Here is a 19,295-nt window from a genome sequence, read left to right on the forward strand (position 1 = left end):
CTGGAACAAGGTAATTTGGAGTGATGAGACCAAAATTTAACTTTTTGGCCACAACCATAAACGTTACATTTGGAGAGAGGTCAACAAGGCCTATGATGAAAGGAACACCTTTCCTACTGTAAAGCACAGAGGTGGATCGCTGATGTTTTGGGGATGTGTGAACTACAAAGGCACAGGAAACTCGGTAAAAGTTGAAGGAAAGATGAATGCAGCACGTTATCAGCAAATACTGGAGGCAAATTTTCACTCATCAGCCCGGAAGATGCACATGGGATGTACTTGGACGTTTCAACATGACAACCATCCAAAATACAAGGCCAAGTCGACCTGTCATTGGCTACAGCAGAACAAAGTGAAGGTTCTGGAGTGGCCATCTCAGTCTCCTGACCTCAATATCATTGAGTCACTCTGGGGAGATCTCAAGCGCACAATTCATTTTAGACAGCCCAAGAATTTACAGGAACTGCAGGCTTTTTGCCAAGAAGAATGGGCAGCTTTACCATCTGAGGAAATAAAAAACTTCATCCAAAATTACCACAAAAGACTTCAAGCTGTCATTGATGTTAAAGGGGGCAATACACGGTATTAAGAACTGGGGTATGTGAACTTTTGATCAGGGTCATTTGGATGTTTTTGGTTGTCATTAAGATTTAAAAAAGAGAAAACACATTAATGGCTTCACCCAACCAATAACCATGAGTGGAGAAAAAGTTTTTTTGTTATCATTCATATTCTCTGAAACAAGGCCAAGAAAACAAAAATTCTGCCAGGGTATGTAAACTTTTGCGCACAACTGTATCTAATTATATGCTTAAAGAAATAAGTAATCATCTGAAAACTGTCTCTCTCATCAAGGAAGACTAGATTCATTTCAGGAGCTCATATGATTGGCAGGTTCCTTTCCCATCTGGTTGCATCACCATCAAGTTCCTGATCCACTTAACACCTTCTGCGAGGTGCTGGAACTCTCTGTGGCAATGGTGGAGCAGGTGGCCAGTCAGATATATGGAATGTCCAGGGCATCACAAATAGGTCTCATGTTGCTTGGATCTTTGAAAATTTACAGCTAGAATGGGTACCCCCAGGAGTACATCAGGCCATTTTCCCAGAGGGCATCAAGTAGTGGTTTCAATACCCTTCTTTTAGCAAGTGTCATTCAGGATAGATATGTGAGCAATTATATGCGTTTTCCATTGAAATCACCAGGACTCAACTCCTCTGCTTTCCTCACAATGGCCTCTTTTACATTGAAAAAATGTATGCGACAGGTAATGTCCCTTGGACGCTCAGGATCTGGGCCATGATTGCCTATTGTACGGTGCGCCTTTAAAATCTCCAGCTCCTTATCAATAGGATCACCAAGAATATTATTGAATAATGATCGCAGTGTTGGCATAATCACTTGTGCATTGATGCTTTCAGGTACACCCCTTATCCAGATATTATTGCGATTTTCTTGATCATCAACCATATTAAACAGATGGTTTATTTACTGGCTGTGAAGATTCAGTGTTAGTTTCTGAGCATTATGATGGCCTCTAACTTGGACGACATTATCCTCTAATCTCTGTACCTTGTCAGTAAGCTGTGACAGGATAGAAGTGAGGGGACGTATTTCAGTATTGTATGTGGTCTCCAGCCTCTGAATATATTGCTCCATATCTTCTTTAGTAGGGATAGATACAATCTGATATACAAATAAGTTATGTTGTTCCCCACATCAGAATAACCTGTGGCTGGGAGGTAAATGTCCCTGTGAAGCAAGCACTGCTCAGTATGGGGGCTTTGGTGAGCGTACAGGGAGATTTGTGGAGCTGTTTTCTTGTGAGGCCTACATTAAGAGAGAAATTGCTGCAGGACTTACAGGCTGGAGCTGTCTGGCATCATGAGGGTTTAGACTGCTTTTTTCCATGCTGAGGTGAGGCAGTAATAGCTCTGGAGCAGGAAGATAAGACCTTCCATAAGAAACGCTGCACACCAGGCATGCTGACAGAGGTGGAGGACCTCAGACTAACCTCTGATCTCTTCTTTCTTTCCCATATCGAAAGTCATGTTGGAGGCTGTAAATTGCTTATAATTCCCCCAGGAACACGGTCTGACGAGAGTGCTTTCAGTGTGTGCATTCTCTTGGTGCTATGTCCCTCCTGTTGATGTTCAATACATCCAAAGGCGAGGACAGTGAAGGCGGCGTTGATTGGGCACAGAGCTTGTGTGATGTAACAACTTTATGTGAGCCCCGGGAAAGCAAGTTGTGACACCAATGGAACAGTGCCAGAACGGGAGGTGCGTATGAGTGTTTTTATTTTAACAAGGCCAAACATGAGGAATGAGAAGGAGTTGTCCTAGTAGTGAGCAACCCCTTTATGAAGATACAATTTTCGGTTAAAACATTTCCAACATTCTGAACATGAAAAAGATTTCTCCCCAGTATGAGTTTTCTGGTGACCAAGAAGAGATTATTTATTCACAAAACATTTCCCACATTTTGAACATGGAAAAGGCTTCTCAGCTATGTGGGTTCTCTTGTGTTTAACCAAATTGGATTTCTGGTCAAACATTTTCCACATTCTAAGCTGGAAAAAGGGGCTTCTTCTCTGTGTGAGTTCCCTGATGTTTGATAAGACTTGATTTCTCTGTAAAACATTTCCCACATTCTGAACAGGAAAAGGGCTTCTTCCCTGTGTGAGTTCTTAGGTGTATAACAACATTTGATTTCTGGTTAAAACATTTCCCACATTCTGAGCAGGAAAAAGGCTTCTTCCCTGTGTGAGTTCTCTGGTGGATAACAAGATGAGCTTTCTGTTTAAAATATTTCCCACATTCTGAACATGAAAAAGGCTTCTCCCCTGTGTGTATTCTCTGGTGCTTAACAAAATCTGATTTCTGATTAAAACATTTCCCACATTCTGAACAGGAAAAAGGCTTCTCCCCTGTGTGAATTCTCTGGTGGTTAATAAGATGTGCTTTCCGGTTAAAACATTTCCCACATTCTAAACATGAAAAAGGCTTCTCCCCTGTGTGAATTCTCAGGTGAGTAACAAGATCTGATTTCTGATTAAAACACTTCCCACAGTCTGAACAGGAAAATGGCTTCTCCCCTGTGTGAGTATTCTGATGTTTCATAAGACTTGATTTCTCTGTAAAACATTTCCCACATTCTGAACATGAAAAAGGCTTCTCCCCTGTGTGAATTCTCTGGTGGTTATTAAGATGCGCTTTCCGGTTAAAACATTTCCCACATTCTGAACATGAAAAAGGCTTCTCCCCTGTGTGAGTTCTCTGGTGAGTAACAAAATCTAATTTCTGATTAAAACATTTCCCACAATCTGAACAGGAAAATGGCTTCTCCCCTGTGTGAGTATTCTGATGTTTCATAAAATTTGATTTCTGGTTAAAACATTTCCCACATTCTGAACAGGAAAAAGGTTTCTCCCCTGTGTGAGTTCTCTGGTGGCAATCAAGATGCGCTTTCCGGTTAAAACATTTCCCACATTCTAAACATGAAAAAGGCTTCTCACCTGTGTGAATTTTCTGGTGAGAAACAAGATCTGATATCTGGTTAAAACATTTCCCACACTTGGAACAAGAAAATCTATTCTCCGCTGTGTGAATTTTTTGATGTTTAAGGAAAGATTTTTCGAGGGGAAAACTTTTTCTAGGTTCTGAAAGTGAAAATGGCTTCTTTGCTTTAGAAGCAGTTTGTTTTTTAATGCTTATTTTGTGACTTTGATTTTCCTTAGTAGTCGGTAATGAATCAGAAGACAGGACCTGTTTCAAAGGATCAGATGATAGATCTTTGTTGTGAAGGGATGATGTTATATCTGGAGTAATGGCATTCACTTCAGTTGTATCCTGTGGGATCTCGAGATCATCCGATTTAAAAATTGAAGTTGTCAGCTGTCCTTCTGATCTCCTGGTATAATCATCTGCTAAGAAAAAACACAATTATTAATTTTAAATAAAATATCTTTAAAATTTATATTTTTGAACATTTCTACAAACACTCCTTAAAATGCATGTTCTTTAAAAAATTACATTATTCACCAAGACAATGACAGTTCATAGTCTAATAAAGGCTCTTGAAAAGCAACATGGCTTCCATAAACCCATCCAGCAATATCCACTCTCCCAAAGTCAAATCTCCCCCTCGCTTCTGAGCCTTGCAGTGTGACCAAACCATACTTAGCATCCATGTATTTGGAATTACTATTGTGAGAAGAACCCACTTAATTTACGGTGTGTGTCTCCTGGAGCACAATCTGGGCACTATGTGTTGGGTAATAAAATGACACATTTGCAATTTTCACTCTCCAACATGCACTTCTTGATAATTTCCAGAAAGTGGCTGTGGAATCAAAATAGTCACTTTTGCTATAGACTGAAAAGCTCTGGAGAGGGACAGAAGCGCATACAAAATAGGGCAATTCCGCCTGGTTAGGAATAGGTATAATCGATGGTAGCACTAACCTAAGGCTGTTGTGTGTAGGCACAACACCTATAAGAACATAAAAAGCCGCTGCAGCTGCCCCGTGGCTGGAGGAAAGGTTCTTCCAGAGGTATAATGGTAAAAATGGAAGCTGACACGTTTAGGCGGGCTGGGCTCCAGAAATGAAAAGCCTTGGGATTCCAATACGGTTTGTATTAATACCAACACATTTTCTGTCATAAAAACCAAGCCTCTTGGTTTTATACAGGTGCATCTCACTAAATTAGAATATCATCAAAAAGTTAATTTATTTAAGTTCTTCAATACAAAAAGTGAAACTCATATTATATAGAGTCATTACAGAGAGAGAGATCTATTTCAAGTGTTTATTTCTGTCAATGTTGATGACTATGGCTTACAGCCAATGAAAACACAAAAGTCATTATCTCAGTAAATTAGAATACTTTATAACAACAGCTTGAAAAATGATTTTAAAATCCGAAATGTTGACCTAATGAAATGTATGTTCAGTAAATGCACTCAATACTTTGTTGGGGCTCCTTTTGCATCAATTACTGTATCAATGTGGCGTGGCATGGCGGCAATCAGCCTGTGGCACTGCTGAGGTGTTATGGAAGGCCAGGTGGCTTTGATAACAGCCTTCAGCTCGTCTGCATTGTTGGGTCTGGTGTCTCTCGTCTTCCTCTTGACAATACCCCATTGATTCTTTATGGGGTTAAGGTCAGGCGAGTTTGCTGGCCAATCAAGCACCGTTCTACTGTTGTTTTTAAACCAGGTATTGGTACTTTTGGCAGTGTGGACAGGTGCCAAGTCCTGCTGGAGAATGAAATTTCCATCTCCAAAAAGCTTGTCGGCAGAGGGAAGCATGAAGTGCTCTGAAATTTCCTGGTAGACGGCTGCGCTGACTTTGGTCTTGATAAAACACATTGGACCTACACCAGCAGAAGAGATGGCTCCCCAACCATCACTGACTTCACACTAGACCTCAAGCAGCTTGGATAGTGGCCTGTCCACTCTTCCTCCAGACTCTAGGATCTTGATTTCCAATAGAAATGCAAAATTGAGGACTTCTGGTTCCAGCGCCGGTCATGTAGGGAGGATGACTCCTGAGCTCCCGTCACCTCCACAGACCTTACTAAAATACCGGCTACAAATAGCGGCGATAGGCTCCGTAACCAGGCAAGTCAGGAAGACTGAACGGTGGGGCACGCGTCCCACCTACATGGAAAAATATCTACTGCGCAGCAATGCCAAAAACAAGACAGCCCGCGCTTTCAGGGAGGTGTCATGGTGCTGGTACATGCAGACGCTCGCGCCACTGCAGAGGAAAGCAGGCTGGAGACGCACATGAACACTGGCACTGATGGTAACAGAGACACCCAGGTACTGGGATTGGACTATAAGAGACTGGCCTCGGAGGTGGCCGATAAACTATTACCTGAGATATTACATACCTTGAAAGAATCAGTGGCACAGGCACTGCAGGCAATGCAGGAACAGCTACATGAGGCCACTGAGTAAATAAACAGAATAGAAACAAGGATATCTGCAATAGAGGACGATGCGCACACTGATCAAGAGAGTCTGGCTAGACTTACAAGAGAAAATGTTGTATTGAGAGACTGAATAGACAACCTGAAGAACAGATCCAGAAGGAGTAATCTCGGAATAGTGGGACTGCCAGAGACATTCCCCTATGAAGAGCTGAAAAAACTCTGTGAAATAGACATACCCAAAGCACCGGACATCATAACAGGACGCAAATCTGAAAGGGTGCACCGCATTGGTCCACCAGGAAATATGGAGAAAGGGGACAATAAAAGACCAAGACAAGTAATAGTAAAGTATCTTGATTTTTCTGATAAAAATGACATTATACAGAAATATCGCCGCCTCAGACAGCCCCTGTTGGTCCGAGGGGTAAAACTTCCACTATTTGAAGACTTTTCAGCTGAAGTAACCAGACAACGCAGATCCTTTGCTTTAATCTTCTCAGTCTTATTTAGCAAAAATATACGTTTTCAATTAAGATATCCAGCAATTCTTCATATAAGACTGTGGGATGGATACTCCAGACCCTTCACAGATCCGAAAGCAGCGGAAGCGTTCATGGATAACATCTTGAATCTACAACAACAGTACAGCCCCTATGCACGAAGAACAGATCCTAGAGAGTCTCAAGGAACACCTGAAGAAGACATCGGGTGATCACCCCCCTCCTCATCAAATTCACAGAGAAAGCAAAGGCAAGACAGGAGATCAAAAACCCCATGAAAAGAAAGAACTGTTGGGACAGTGAGTAAAAGCACTCTTGGGGAAAGATATGGGAGTCTACTCAGGACGTTGATTATATAAGACTCTGTGATATTCCTCACATATACCCTCCAAGTGTCTCACCACCTTGCCTCATCCAGATCTTGGTCACTCCCCAGTAATATCCGTTAAGGGCTAACTGGTAGGAGGGTACTGAATGTTTTGTATTTTCATGTAATATGTTGGACGAGTCTGGGGGAGGGGGGGGGGGGGGGAGACAATAATAAGGGTATAATTTGAAAAGAGGGGCTATAGGAACAATCGGAAAGGAAAATGTGGCAAAAAAAAGGGGGTGATAGATAAATAAATAAAATGATACAGGAGGTGCCGTGGTGAGGGAGATTTGACCAGGAAGAAGTGAAGTCAAAGAAGCTTAAAATACTGTATATAAGCTTGGGGTCATTTATTAACATGGTCATCAAGTTTGGTTCATGTTTACAGTTTAAAAAAGCCAAGTTTTGTTTGTAGGGATCTATAATAAAATACAATCCTGGAGCGGTTCATCTACACACGTTATCTCACTTGAACAGTTGCAGCTGAAAGCAGGGAAAGGGGGAGAAAAGGGAAAAAATGGGGGAGAAAAAACAGACAGTTGGGGGAAAAGGTAACCCAAAAAAATGTTGGAAAAAATTATGAGAATAATTTCATGGAATGTTAAAAGGATACGCTCTCCGCAAGAGCATATGATGATTCTTTGTCACCTGAAACGCCTGAAGCCAGATGTAGCTCTACTCCAAGAAACCCATTTTGAAAAAAAAGATTTCCGGAGAATGAAAAAAATGTGGGTGGGTAAAGTTTTCGGGGCATCATCAGTTGATAAGAAAGCAGGGGTGCTCACATTAATGAATAAAAATATAAATGGGCAGATGAGTGAAACTTATGTGGGAGAAGACGGTAGACTTCATATTCTGTCATTACCTGTAGGGGAGAAACGTATAGCTTATACAATGTCTATGCACCAAATACAAATAATAAAATCTTCTTTCATCAACTGGAGAAAAAGGTAATAGCAGACCTGGGCACAAATAGAATAGTGGGAGGTGCTCTAAGTTAGGTGGTCAATGTTGAGGAGGACAGGAAGAACTATCAAAAGGCGACCAAAACCGCCAAAAGACAGGATAGAGTTTTACCCATTTTGTTTGTCTACGGGGTTAGGTGATGCATGGAGACTACTACACCCTCAGAATAGGGAGTCCACTCTCTATTCGCATGCGTGTGGCTCGCTATCCAGAACAGATTATTTTCTCATATCGGCAAACATACTAAGAAGGGTAGAGGATACCCAGATGCAAAACATAGTAATATCTGATCATGCATTGATACTGTTAGATATAGCTGATACACGCCAAAAGGTTCAGATTTGTTATGGAGATACTCCTCCTTATTGAAAGATGATGAAGGCTTCACCCTAAGAGTAAAGGATTAGTGGTCAGATTTTCTAATAGATAACGAAGAGAATAGGGAAAATAATAAATGACTATGGGAAATGGTAAAAGCGGTAACAAGAGGCAGAATAATGTCATATGTCTGTGGCAAAAAAAGAAACACTCAAAAAAAATTCGAGGAGGCCTCTGAGAAACTTAGAGATGCCTACACCAAATTTCAAACCAGTATGAATAAACATAACAGGGAAAAGTGGTTGAAGGAACAAAGATCGTGTGGGTGGAAAAAAGGGAACAATTATACCAGCGGGATCTCGAAATTAACTTATCCAAATATGGAAATAAATCAGAGAAAATGATGGCGAATCTGGTGAGAAATAAGTTAACAGTACAAGGCCCCCAATGTTTGAAGGACTCGAAGGGTAACATCCCAGGGAAATAACAGAAAGACTAGGATCCTTTTACAGAGATCTGTATAGCAACACCTCTACTGAAAAGTTTGGAAATAGCACTTTACTAGAAAGGGTTAAACTACCAAAACTGACAGATGAGTTTAAACAACACCTAAACGCCAAAATCACACTAGAAGAGAAAATAACCACCATCAAAAAACTCCACAACCACAAAGCACCAGGCTCAGATGAATACACAAGTGAATTCTACAAAACGATAATAGAAGACATAGCCCCTCTTTTAACAGATCTATTTAATGACATACTGGAGGGAAAAGGAATGATTAATTCAAGCGTCATGGCCTATATCAAATTATTACATAAACCAGGAAAAGACCCAATGGCCCTGGGCTTATACAGACCGATTTCTCTCAGAAATGTTGACAAAATACTCTCCAAGATAATGGCAGATAGATTGGCCACCATCATGCCAAAGCTAATATCACGCGCACAGTCAGGTTTCATCAAGGGTAGACCGGCCACGAGAAACATTAGAAAAGTACTATTGACACTTAAGATAAATCTTAACCCAAGGACAAGAGAAACACCAGCTTTACCTGCAATAGATGCTGAAAAAGCTTTTGACAATGTAAGATGGGATTGGATGTATATAGTGTTGAGAGGAATGTCTTTTGTAGGCCCCTTCTATGAATATATACGCACCATATACTCATCTCCGAAGGCACGGGTATACAGTACAGACCAAAAGTTTGGACACACCTTCTCTAAATTTAAACATTTTTCTGACTATGAAAATTGCACATTCACACTGAAGGCATCAAAACTATGAATTAACACATGTGGAATTATATACTTAACAAAAAAGTGTGAAACAACTGAAAATATGTCTTATATTCTAGGTTCTTAAAAGTAGCCACCTTTTGCTTTGATGACTGCTTTGCACACTCTTGGCATTCTCTTGATGAGCTTCAAGAGGTAGTCACCGGAAATGGTTTTCACTTCACAGGTGTGCCCTGTCAGGTTTAATAAGTGAAATTTCTTGCCTTATAAATGTGCTTGGGACCATCAGATGTGTTGTGCAGAAGTCTGGTAGATACACAGCTGATAGTCCTACTGAATTGACTGTTAGAATTTGTATTATGGCAAGAAAAAAGCAGCTAAGTAAAGAAAAATGAGTGGCCATCATTACTTTAAAAAACAAAGGTCAGTCAGTCTGAAAAATTTGGAAAACTTTGAAAGTGTCCCCAAGTGCAGTTGCAAAAACCATCAAGCGCTACAAAGAGACTGGCTCACATGAGGACCGCCCCAGGAAAGGACGACCAAGAGTCACCTCTGCTTCTGAGGATAAGTTTATCCAAGTCACCAGCCTTGGAAATCGCAGGTTAACAGCAGCTCAGATTAGAGACCAGGTCAATGCCACACAGAGTTCTAGCAGCCGACACATCTCTTCAACAACTGTTAAGAGGAGACTTTGTGCAGCAGGCCTTCATGGTAAAATAGCTGCTAGGAAACCACTGCTAAGGACAGGCAACAAGCAGAAGAGACTTGTTTGGGCTAAAGAACACAAGGAATGGACATTAGACCAGTGGAAATCTGTGCTTTGGTCTAATGAGTCCAAATTTGAGATCCCAGGGGGAGGTGGATCTTCCTGGTTGCAAGTTCTATAGAAAAGGGTTTTCAATACCCAAAGTCATTTCAACAGTTTTGGGTGGAGGAGAATGTTGTGATCTAGAGGCAAAATGGAGATCACACGATTGTGATAAGGTCGGACTACACTACTGATAAAGCAACCACAGCCGGTGACTGAGAAGAATCAATGACTTCTCTGTATTTAGTGGTCACTACTCACCTGGCCAGCCATATGTAGGAATCTCCTCTTTACACCACTCAACACCCCTCACATATGTCTCTGTAGTATTAATATGGGTCAGATCTTCACCCTGAAACAAATATCGTAAAAGTCACAGACAGATGGAGAAGTCCCATCTATGATCAGCTCTAATCCTGCCATCTCCACCGTTCTCATTACACAAGTATAAAACATATAATACTGGTGGATAAAACAAGACTGAGCACAAGACCTTCACAGCCGTCTACACATCATAGGGGAAATCTCATGACACCTTCTCTCCATCTACCTGATGATCCTGAGGAACATTGGGATCTTCTTGTTTACAGTCCTGTCGAAGAAGAGGACGGGGACATCCCTCTGGTGTTGTCCTCTTACTGGATAGAACTGGAGGAAAGAAAATTCATGGACTGAATTCGTTCTTTACATACAGATAATTATAGGCCGTGTGTATTTAGTCCTGTCTATTACCTGGTGATGTGAGGGGCTGGGGAACCTCCATCATGACGTCCTTGTACAGATCTTTGTGTCCTTCTAAATACTCCCACTCCTCCATGGAGAAATAGACAGCGACATCCTGACACCTTATAAGAACCTGACACATACAATGACACCATCATCCCCCCGATCCCTTCATAGCGTTACTATATAATGTCCCAGCATTCCCAGCAGTGTCACCTCTCCAGTCAGCAGCTCAATCATCTTGTAGGCGAGTTCTAGGATCTTCTGGTCACTGATGTCCTCGTGTATCAGGGGGTGAGGTGGAGGCCCTGTGATTGGGCTCAGGGGTGTTCCCCATCCCTCAGACACAGGGGCCTGACAGCGCTCACTAGAGGTCTTCTTCACTACTGTGTAATCCTGGTTATGGAGAGACACATTAATACATCTCACTCTAGACATTTCCAGAGTCCTCACCTCTCCAGTTCTGTCCATCTGTTATTCCCATAGATAAGAATGATGTAATGTGACGTCATCAGAATCTCTCACCTCTCCAGTAAGCCGGAAGAGGATCTCTAGGGTGAGGTGTAACATCCTCTCCACCATCTTGTCTCTGTCCATATCCATCCTTGATGGATAAAATCAGGAAAATTCTCTTATATAGAAGATCTTCACTGATCTGATATTGTAGAGACCTGAATGAGAAGAAGATGAGCCGATGTAACATCATAAAAATCCTGTGTAATTGTAACATCCCTGGTGGCGTGCTTGCATAGTGCACCACCTCCCACTATGCAAGACCGCAATCTTACCCATCAGTCCAGCCTGCAAACCTTGCTCCAGTTCATGCTGTGTGCTTGTCCCTTGTCTGACTGCTTAGGGCGGCGGCCCGGTTGCTTCCTGATTCTTATAGCTGCTGTGGGCGCGCTCCTAATGCATCCCCAGCCTATTGCTGTGAGTCACTGGATATTTAAACCCCCTCCACCCTGAAGGTGGTGCCTGAGCAACACTAACAATCAGTATGCTCCTTCGCCTCTGAGTTGCCAGGTCCTGTTCTCATCTTGTCTGTTTCCGCCATCCTGGGGGCTGTATTCCCAGGCCTGTTACCTGTGACTTCGTTCCAGTGTCAGTTCCTGTCTGAACTATCTCCTAGCCTGTTGTCTGTTTATTTCTATATCCGTACCTTCCCTTTTTCTGTAGTGTCTGAACCTGCACCTAGCTCCAACTCGTTGTCTCTCTACTTCTGTTTGTGACTTTAGAGTCCACTCGCTACTTCGTTGTAAGTACCTTGTGTGTATCTGGTTCTGCTTGTCTCTTTTCCCTTCCTCCATATCTACCTCCAGTGTTCTAACCGTCTTCCTGTATTTTCCTGTCTGTTCCATGTGAACAGAGCCCAGTCCTCTCTGCCTGCACCTTCAGCCCTGTCCTGCTCTGCTTGTCCACCGCTCCTGCGGTTTCGCTCTGCTCCCCCTTGTCCACCGCTCCGGTGGTTCTTCTCTGCTCTGCTTGTCCACCGCTCCGGCGGTTTCGCTCTGCTCTACCTTGTCCAGCGCACCTGCGGTTTTGCTCTGTCTGCTTGCTCACCGCACCAGCAGTTTCTCTCTGCTCTGCCTTGTCCACCGCTCCGGCGGTTTTGCTCTGCTCTACCTTGTCCACCGCACCTGCGGTTTCGCTCTGTCAGCTTGCTCACCGCACTAGTGGTTTCTTTCAGCTCTGCCTGGTCCACCACTCCGGCGGTTTCGCTCTGCTCTGCTTGCTCACCGAACCAGCGGTTCCTCTCTGCTCTGCTTTGTCCACCGCTCCGGCGGTTTCGCTCTGCTCTGCCTTGTCCTCCGCTCCGGCGGTTTCGCTTTACTCTGCTTGTCTACCGCATCTGCGGCTCTGTTCCTGTATCCCAGTCTGTACTGGACCCTATCCAGCCTGCGCTCCAACCTGCTAGTGCCTCCCTATCTGCACGCCAGCCGTGCCTGCCAGTACCTCCCTGTCGGCATACCAGCCGTGCTTACCAGTACCCACCTGTCTGCATACCAACTGTGCCTGCCAATACCCACCTGTCTGTATGCCAGCCTAACCTGCCTGTTCCTGCATTCCCCAGTTCCTGCATTCCAACAGCGATGTCCGGGGTCTGACCTGGAGTAGCACCTGGTCCTTCTGCTCGGTTCCTCCCTGGTGCACGGAGTCGACTGAGCTGCCATGCGACCTTGGTCGGATCGGGTTGATACTTAGTTACGCCCCTCCAGGCACTCCTCGGTTCATGGTACAGTGGGATCACTAATCAAGCACACCCCAGTCAGTCCGGGCGTGTGCATAACAGTAATAATACAATTACTGGAGATAATAAGGGGAAACATATGAGGAGATTTATTATTTTACAGTATTTAGTTTTCTTCTTTACATCTAGTAATAAAACCTATATACACTGCTCAAAAAAATAAAGGGAACACTCAAATAACACATCCTAGATCTGAATGAATGAAATATTCTCATTGAATACTTTGTTCTGTACAAAGTTGAATGTGCTGACAACAAAATCACACATAAATCATTAATGGAAATCAAATGTATTAACCAATGGAGGCCTGGATTTGGAGTCACCCCCAAAATTAAAGTGGAAAAACACACTACAGGCTGATCCAAGGTTGATGTAATGTCCTTAAAACAAGTCAAAATGAGGCTCAGTATTGTGTGTGGCCTCCACGTGCCTGTATGACCTCCCTACAATGCCTGGGCATGCTCCTGATGAGGTTGCGGATGGTCTCCTGTGGGATCTCCTCCCAGACCTGGACTAAAGCATCCGCCAACGCCTGGACAGTCTGTGCTGCAACGTGACGTTGGTGGATGGAGCGAGACATGATGTCCCAGATGTGCTCAATCGGATTCAGGTCTAGGGAAAGGGCGGGCCAGTCCATAGCTTCAATGCCTTCATCTTGCAGGAACTGCTGACACACTCCAGCCACATGAGATCTGCCATTGTCCTGCATTAGGAGGAACTCAGGGCCAAGCGCACCAGCATATGGTCTCACAAGGGGTGTGAGGATCTCATCTCTGTACCTAATGGCAGTCAGGCTACCTCTGGCGAGCACATGGAGGGCTGTGCGGCCCTCCAAAGAAATGCCACCCCACACCATTACTGACCCACTGCCAAACCGTTCATGCTGAAGGATGTTGCAGGCTGCAGATCGCTCTCAACGGCGTCTCCAGACTCTGTCACATGTGCTCAGTGTGAACCTGCTTTCATGTGTGAAAAGCACAGGGCGCCAGTTGCCAATCCTGGTGATCTGTGGCAAATGCCAAGCGTCCTGCATTGTGTTGGGCTGTGAGCACAACCCCCATATATGGACGACGGGCCCTCATACCACCCTCATGGAGTTGGTTTCTAACCGTTTGTGCAGACACATGCACATTTGTGGCCTGCTGGAGGTCATTTTGCAGGGCTCTGGCAGTGCTCCTCCTGTTCCTCCTTGCACAAAGGAGGAGGTAACAGTTCTGCTGCTGGGTTGTTGCCCTCCTATGGCTCCCTCCACGTCTCCTGGTGTACTGGCCTGTCTCCTGGTAGCGCCTCCAGCCTCTGGACACTACGTTAACAGACACAGCAAACCTTCTATATAATTCTATGTAAATATATATTTATTTTTTATTTTAAATTCTTTTTTTTACAGGTACCATGGTACCTGGGTCTGGAGGTGAGAGTCTCCTCTTCTCCAGCCCCGGGTACCATCCACACATTGAACCGCATTAACATCCGCATGTATACATGTATACAGTCATGGCCAAAAGTTTTGAGAATGACACCAAAATTATATTTTCACATGATCTGCTGGCCTCTGGTTTTTATTAGTGTTTGTCTGATGTTTATATCACATACAGAAATATAATTGTAATCATATTATGAGTACCAATAGGTTATATTGACAGTTAGAATGAGTTAATGCAGCAAGTCAATATTTGCAGTGTTGCCCCTTCTTCTTCAAGACCTTTGTAATTCTCCCTGACATGCTCTCAATCAACTTTTGGACCAAATCCTGACTGATAGCTGTCCATTCTTGCATAATCAATGCTTGCATTTTGCCAGAATTTGTTGGTTTTTGTTTGTCCACCCGTCTCTTGATGATTGACCACAAGTTCTCAATGGGATTAAGATCTGGGGAGTTTCCAGGCCATGGACCCAAAATCTCTATGTTTTGTTCCATGAGCCATTTAGTTATCACCTTAGCTTTATGGCAAGGTGCTCAATCATGCTGGAAAAGGCATTGTTGGGCGCCAAACTGCTCTTGGACAGTTGGGAGAAGTTGCTCTTGGAGGACATTCTGGTACCATTCTTTATTCATGGCTGTGTTTTTAGGCAAGACTGTGAGTGAGCCGATTCCCTTGGCTGAGAAGCAACCCCACACATGAATGGTTTCAGGATGATTTACTGTTGGCATGAGACAAGACTGGTGGTAGCGCTCACCTCTTCTTCTCCGAATAAGCTGTTTTCCAGATGTCCCAAACAATCGAAAAGGGGATTCATCAGAGAAAATGACTTTGCCCCAGTCCTCAGCAGTCCACTCCCTGTACCTTTTGCAGAATATCAGTCAGTCCCTGATGTTTTTTCTGGAGAGAAGTGGCTTCTTTGCTGCCCTCCTTGAAACCAGCCCTTGCTCAAAGAGTCTCCGCCTCACAGTGCGTGCAGAAGCACTCACACCAGCCTGCTGCCATTCCTGAGCAAGCTCGGCACTGCTGGTAGTCCGATCCCGCAGCTGAAACAGTTTTAAGATACGGTCCTGGCGCTTGCTGGTCTTTTTGGGCGCCCTGGAGCCTTTTTGACAACAATGGAAGCTCTCTCCTTGAAGTTCTTGATGATGCGATAGATTGTTGACTGAGGTGCAATCTTTGTAGCTGCGATACTCTTCCCTGTTAGGCCATTTTTGTGCAGTGCAATGATGGCTGCACGTGTTTCTTTAGAGATAACCATGGTTAACTGAAGAGAAACAATGATACCAAGAACCAGCCTCCTTTTAAAGTGTCCAGTGATGTCATTCTTACTTAATCATGACTGATTGATCGCCAGCCCTGTCCTCATCAACACCCACACCTGTGTTAATGGATCAATCACTAAAACGATGCTAGCTGCTCCTTTTAAGGCAGGACTGCAATGATGTTGAAATGTGTTTTGGGGGTTAAAGTTCATTTTCTGGGCAAATATTGACTTTGGAAGTACAGTAATTGCTGTTAAGCTGATCACTCTTTGACATTCAGGAGTATATGCAAATTGCCATTACAAAAAATGATGCAGTAAACTTTGGAAAAATTACTATTTGTCTCATTCTCAATACTTTTGGCCATGACTGTACATACGGATGTTATGCATTTCAATGCAAGTCAATGGCGGCAATTACGCTGCGTGTCCGCAAAATTAATGGACATGCTGCGTATTTTTCCGCAATGATACCCGCATCGGAAATTTCCGCAGCATGTGCACAGCACATGCGGATTCTCATTGGGGACCATGGGGCACGTATTATCAAGCGTTTTTGCTGCTGGCAATGATTGAAGGAGGTTCCCCCTGCCAGCCTAACAGTGAGTAAATACAAATGGGGGGGCCTTTAGTCAGGGATGATAGAGGGGAAGGGGTTAAGTTACTTAAGGATGAATGGGGGCCATATTCCCTCATCGCCCCTTTCACAACTGACTGACTGCACGGTGCACCCCATTCCCTTATCCCCTCTGACTGAGGCTTTTCCCTCCATATCACCCCTGGCTGCACCCCCTCCCTGTATCACACCTGACTGCACCCCCTAACTGATCCTCATCCCCCGTATTACCCCTGACCTGAGCCCCCTCTCCCCTTATCACCCCTGACCTGAGCCCCCTCTCCTCGTATCACCCTGACTGCACCTTCTCTCCCTGTATCACCCCTGACCTGAGCCCCCTCTCCCTGTATCACCCCTGACTGCACCTCCTCTCCCTGTATCATCCCTGACCTGAGCCCCCTCTCCCTGTATCACCTCTGACTGCACCTCCTCTCCCTGTATCATCCCTGACCTGAGCCCCCTCTCCCTGTATCACCTCTGACTGCGACCCCTTTCCTGTATCAACCCATGTGACCTCTCTCCCTTTATCACCTCAGACAGACTTAGCCCCCTCTCCCTGTATCACCCCTGACTGACTTAGCCCCTTCTCCCTGTATCACCCATGACTGACTTAGTCCCCTCTCCCTGTATCACCCCTGACTTACTAAAAGTCTTACTAAAAGTTACTAGCAAAGTGAGGCCCTTGATAAGAAGTTATGGCCTTAAATGTGGCAGAGAGATTTAAGTAAGGGAAAGCTCTTTTTTTATATCACTAATAACGCCATACATAAGTGATTTAGGGCCCCCACCACTATTAGTGGATACATTCACATTATGCATTTGCTGCAGAATTTCTACAATGGAAAACCCATAGCAAATTAACAGCGGTAATATCCACACAGATATAGTGCAGATATTGTTGTCTTTACTGCTGGTTCACCTTTACCACTGAGGCTATGTTCCCACGTTCAGGATTCTCTGCGGTTTTGAAACTGTGTGTTTATGCAGTGTCAAAACTGCAGTGGCCAGATGTTAAAGCATAGTGGATGGGATTTCTAGAAATCCCATGTCCACTATGTGTGCATCTCAGGCTGCGGATCACCCGCGGATTCTGACAAGTGGCACGTCTTTCAGATCCGCAGCATGTCAATTTCTCTTGTGGGTCCACATGTGGACTTTCCCAATAGACTAACATCTATTAGGAAAGTCCACAGGAGAAAAAAAAAATGGCGCTGCTCATTAGCATAATGAGGGCGGAAGTGCTGCGACTCTACTGCAGTGTCGGGGCCGCAGCGGCTTCACTCTGTGGGAATGTAGCCTGACTTGATCCTTTTGTATTGCAAAGGATGAAGTCGGTGGTGAATATCCGCAGCATCGGTTAATTCACGCTCTGGATTTTCTCAGCGTATGGATGAGATGTCATAAAATCCCATCCACTACGCTGGTGCTATAAAACATTGGTTTAGCTGTTATTACACATCAGGGGACATTTATCATTGAGTTTGCACCAAAATGTGGACGCCATCTCTTTCTATAACAATAAGAAGTGTACTATCTTATATTATACCCTGATATTAGCGTGTTACCACACAATTGGAGGTCTTATATTTATTTCTATGTAGCTACGTAGTGGGCCCCAAGAATGATTTTCTCTGGTGGGCCCAATGTACTCCAGTCCGACGCTGTGTGAGCCTATAGTAACTCCACTAATATCAGGAATTTTATGTAATTCTACAGCTAAATGTTCCATCATCAATATGTATAGCAGAGGTGATAAGGGACACGCTTGTCTCGTCCCCTTTTTAATAGAAAATGTGTCAGATAGAAGGCCGGTTACCCTATCACTTTAGGGTCAGTGAAGGATAGAATTTTAGATAACAAGAAAGAGCTCAACTCAATCTGTGGCAATATGCTCTTCAAGAAAGTCCAGTGCACTCTGTTGAACGCCTTTTCAGTGTTGACAAAAACAAGGCACATTGGGATCCCCTGGTTTTTTTTTGTATGTGAAATTAACAATGTTTTATCCGTATTATCACGAGCCTCTCTACCTTTAATGCAGCCAACCTGATCGCTGCTAACAATTGAGGGTAGGTAGTGGGAGAGCCATGGAGCAATTATTTTAGAGAATATTTTGACATCTACATTAATGAATGATATTGGATGAATATTAGGGCAGGCATTTGGTTCTTTTCCAGGCTTTGAGAAAAACCATTATATGACTCTTAACTGATTGGGGGCAAAGGAGGGGAGTCTTCTGAGATATTATTGAGCTCTTCGGCTAAAATGGTAATAACATGGGTACAAATATCTTATAAAATCTATTACTGAATCCATCTGGCCCAGGGCTCTTCCCGATAGGAGAGGCCAATAAATCATTCCCTATCTCTTGTTCAGTGAAAGATTTGTCTAGTAAATCCTGCTCAGGGGTCTGTCTGGAAGGAAAAGCAGTGTCCATATTTTGTTTCAAGAATATTAGGTGGCATGTCGTGGTATTGTCCATGAATATTATACAGCGAGCTATAACAGCAACGAAATGCTTCAGCTATGTCAATGGGGTTATGAATTTCTGGCACAGGTGTCCTTTTATTTTGTATACATATGTCCTTTACATGCATGGATGTAACCTCCTTCCCAGTCGGAGACCACATTTATTTATGAATTTGTCCATACGTGTTGCTTGTGCTCTGAGAGCAGACAAGAATTATACACTCAGACACTGGCTGTGTGTTATTTTCTTTCTCCAATGCATCGTATTTATTTCATTTGAACAAAAATGGCAGATTTAGAGATAATATATCTTAATCCAAATTAGCTCTTCTTGAAAGGGCTACCACGGCAACACACACACCAACATACATACAGAGTGGAAATTAAGTATTTGATACTCTGCGGATTTTGCAA

The 19,295-nt window shown here is 43.7% G+C and overlaps 1 protein-coding gene across 6 annotated transcripts in view; it reads right to left on the reverse strand.

Moving 5' to 3' along the window:
• Positions 1-966: 966 nt before the first annotated feature.
• LOC141230949 (uncharacterized) overlaps positions 967-19,295 on the reverse strand; it is a 45,253-nt gene continuing 26,924 nt past the window's right edge. For 2 of the 6 annotated variants that reach the window (XM_073667645.1, XM_073667643.1), the window contains exons 2-8: positions 12,973-13,170; positions 11,392-11,537; positions 11,083-11,262; positions 10,876-10,999; positions 10,694-10,791; positions 10,405-10,495; positions 967-3,929 (exon numbers count right to left, since the gene is read on the reverse strand). In XM_073667645.1, the coding sequence (XP_073523746.1) occupies positions 2,569-3,929; positions 10,405-10,495; positions 10,694-10,791; positions 10,876-10,999; positions 11,083-11,262; positions 11,392-11,469 (1,932 nt within the window). In that variant the 5' untranslated portion in view covers positions 11,470-11,537; positions 12,973-13,170 and the 3' untranslated portion in view covers positions 967-2,568. Of the gene's footprint in view, positions 3,930-10,404; positions 10,496-10,693; positions 10,792-10,875; positions 11,000-11,082; positions 11,263-11,391; positions 11,538-11,654; positions 12,033-12,972; positions 13,612-19,295 lie in introns of those variants that run through there. The other 4 variants (XM_073667648.1, XM_073667644.1, XM_073667647.1 and 1 more) reach the window with 4 other exon arrangements.

The sequence above is a fragment of the Phyllobates terribilis genome, unplaced genomic scaffold (assembly GCF_046119375.1).
Source record: "Phyllobates terribilis strain yellow unplaced genomic scaffold, ASM4611937v1 Scaffold_500__1_contigs__length_1315687, whole genome shotgun sequence".
Taxonomy (NCBI): domain Eukaryota; kingdom Metazoa; phylum Chordata; class Amphibia; order Anura; family Dendrobatidae; genus Phyllobates; species Phyllobates terribilis.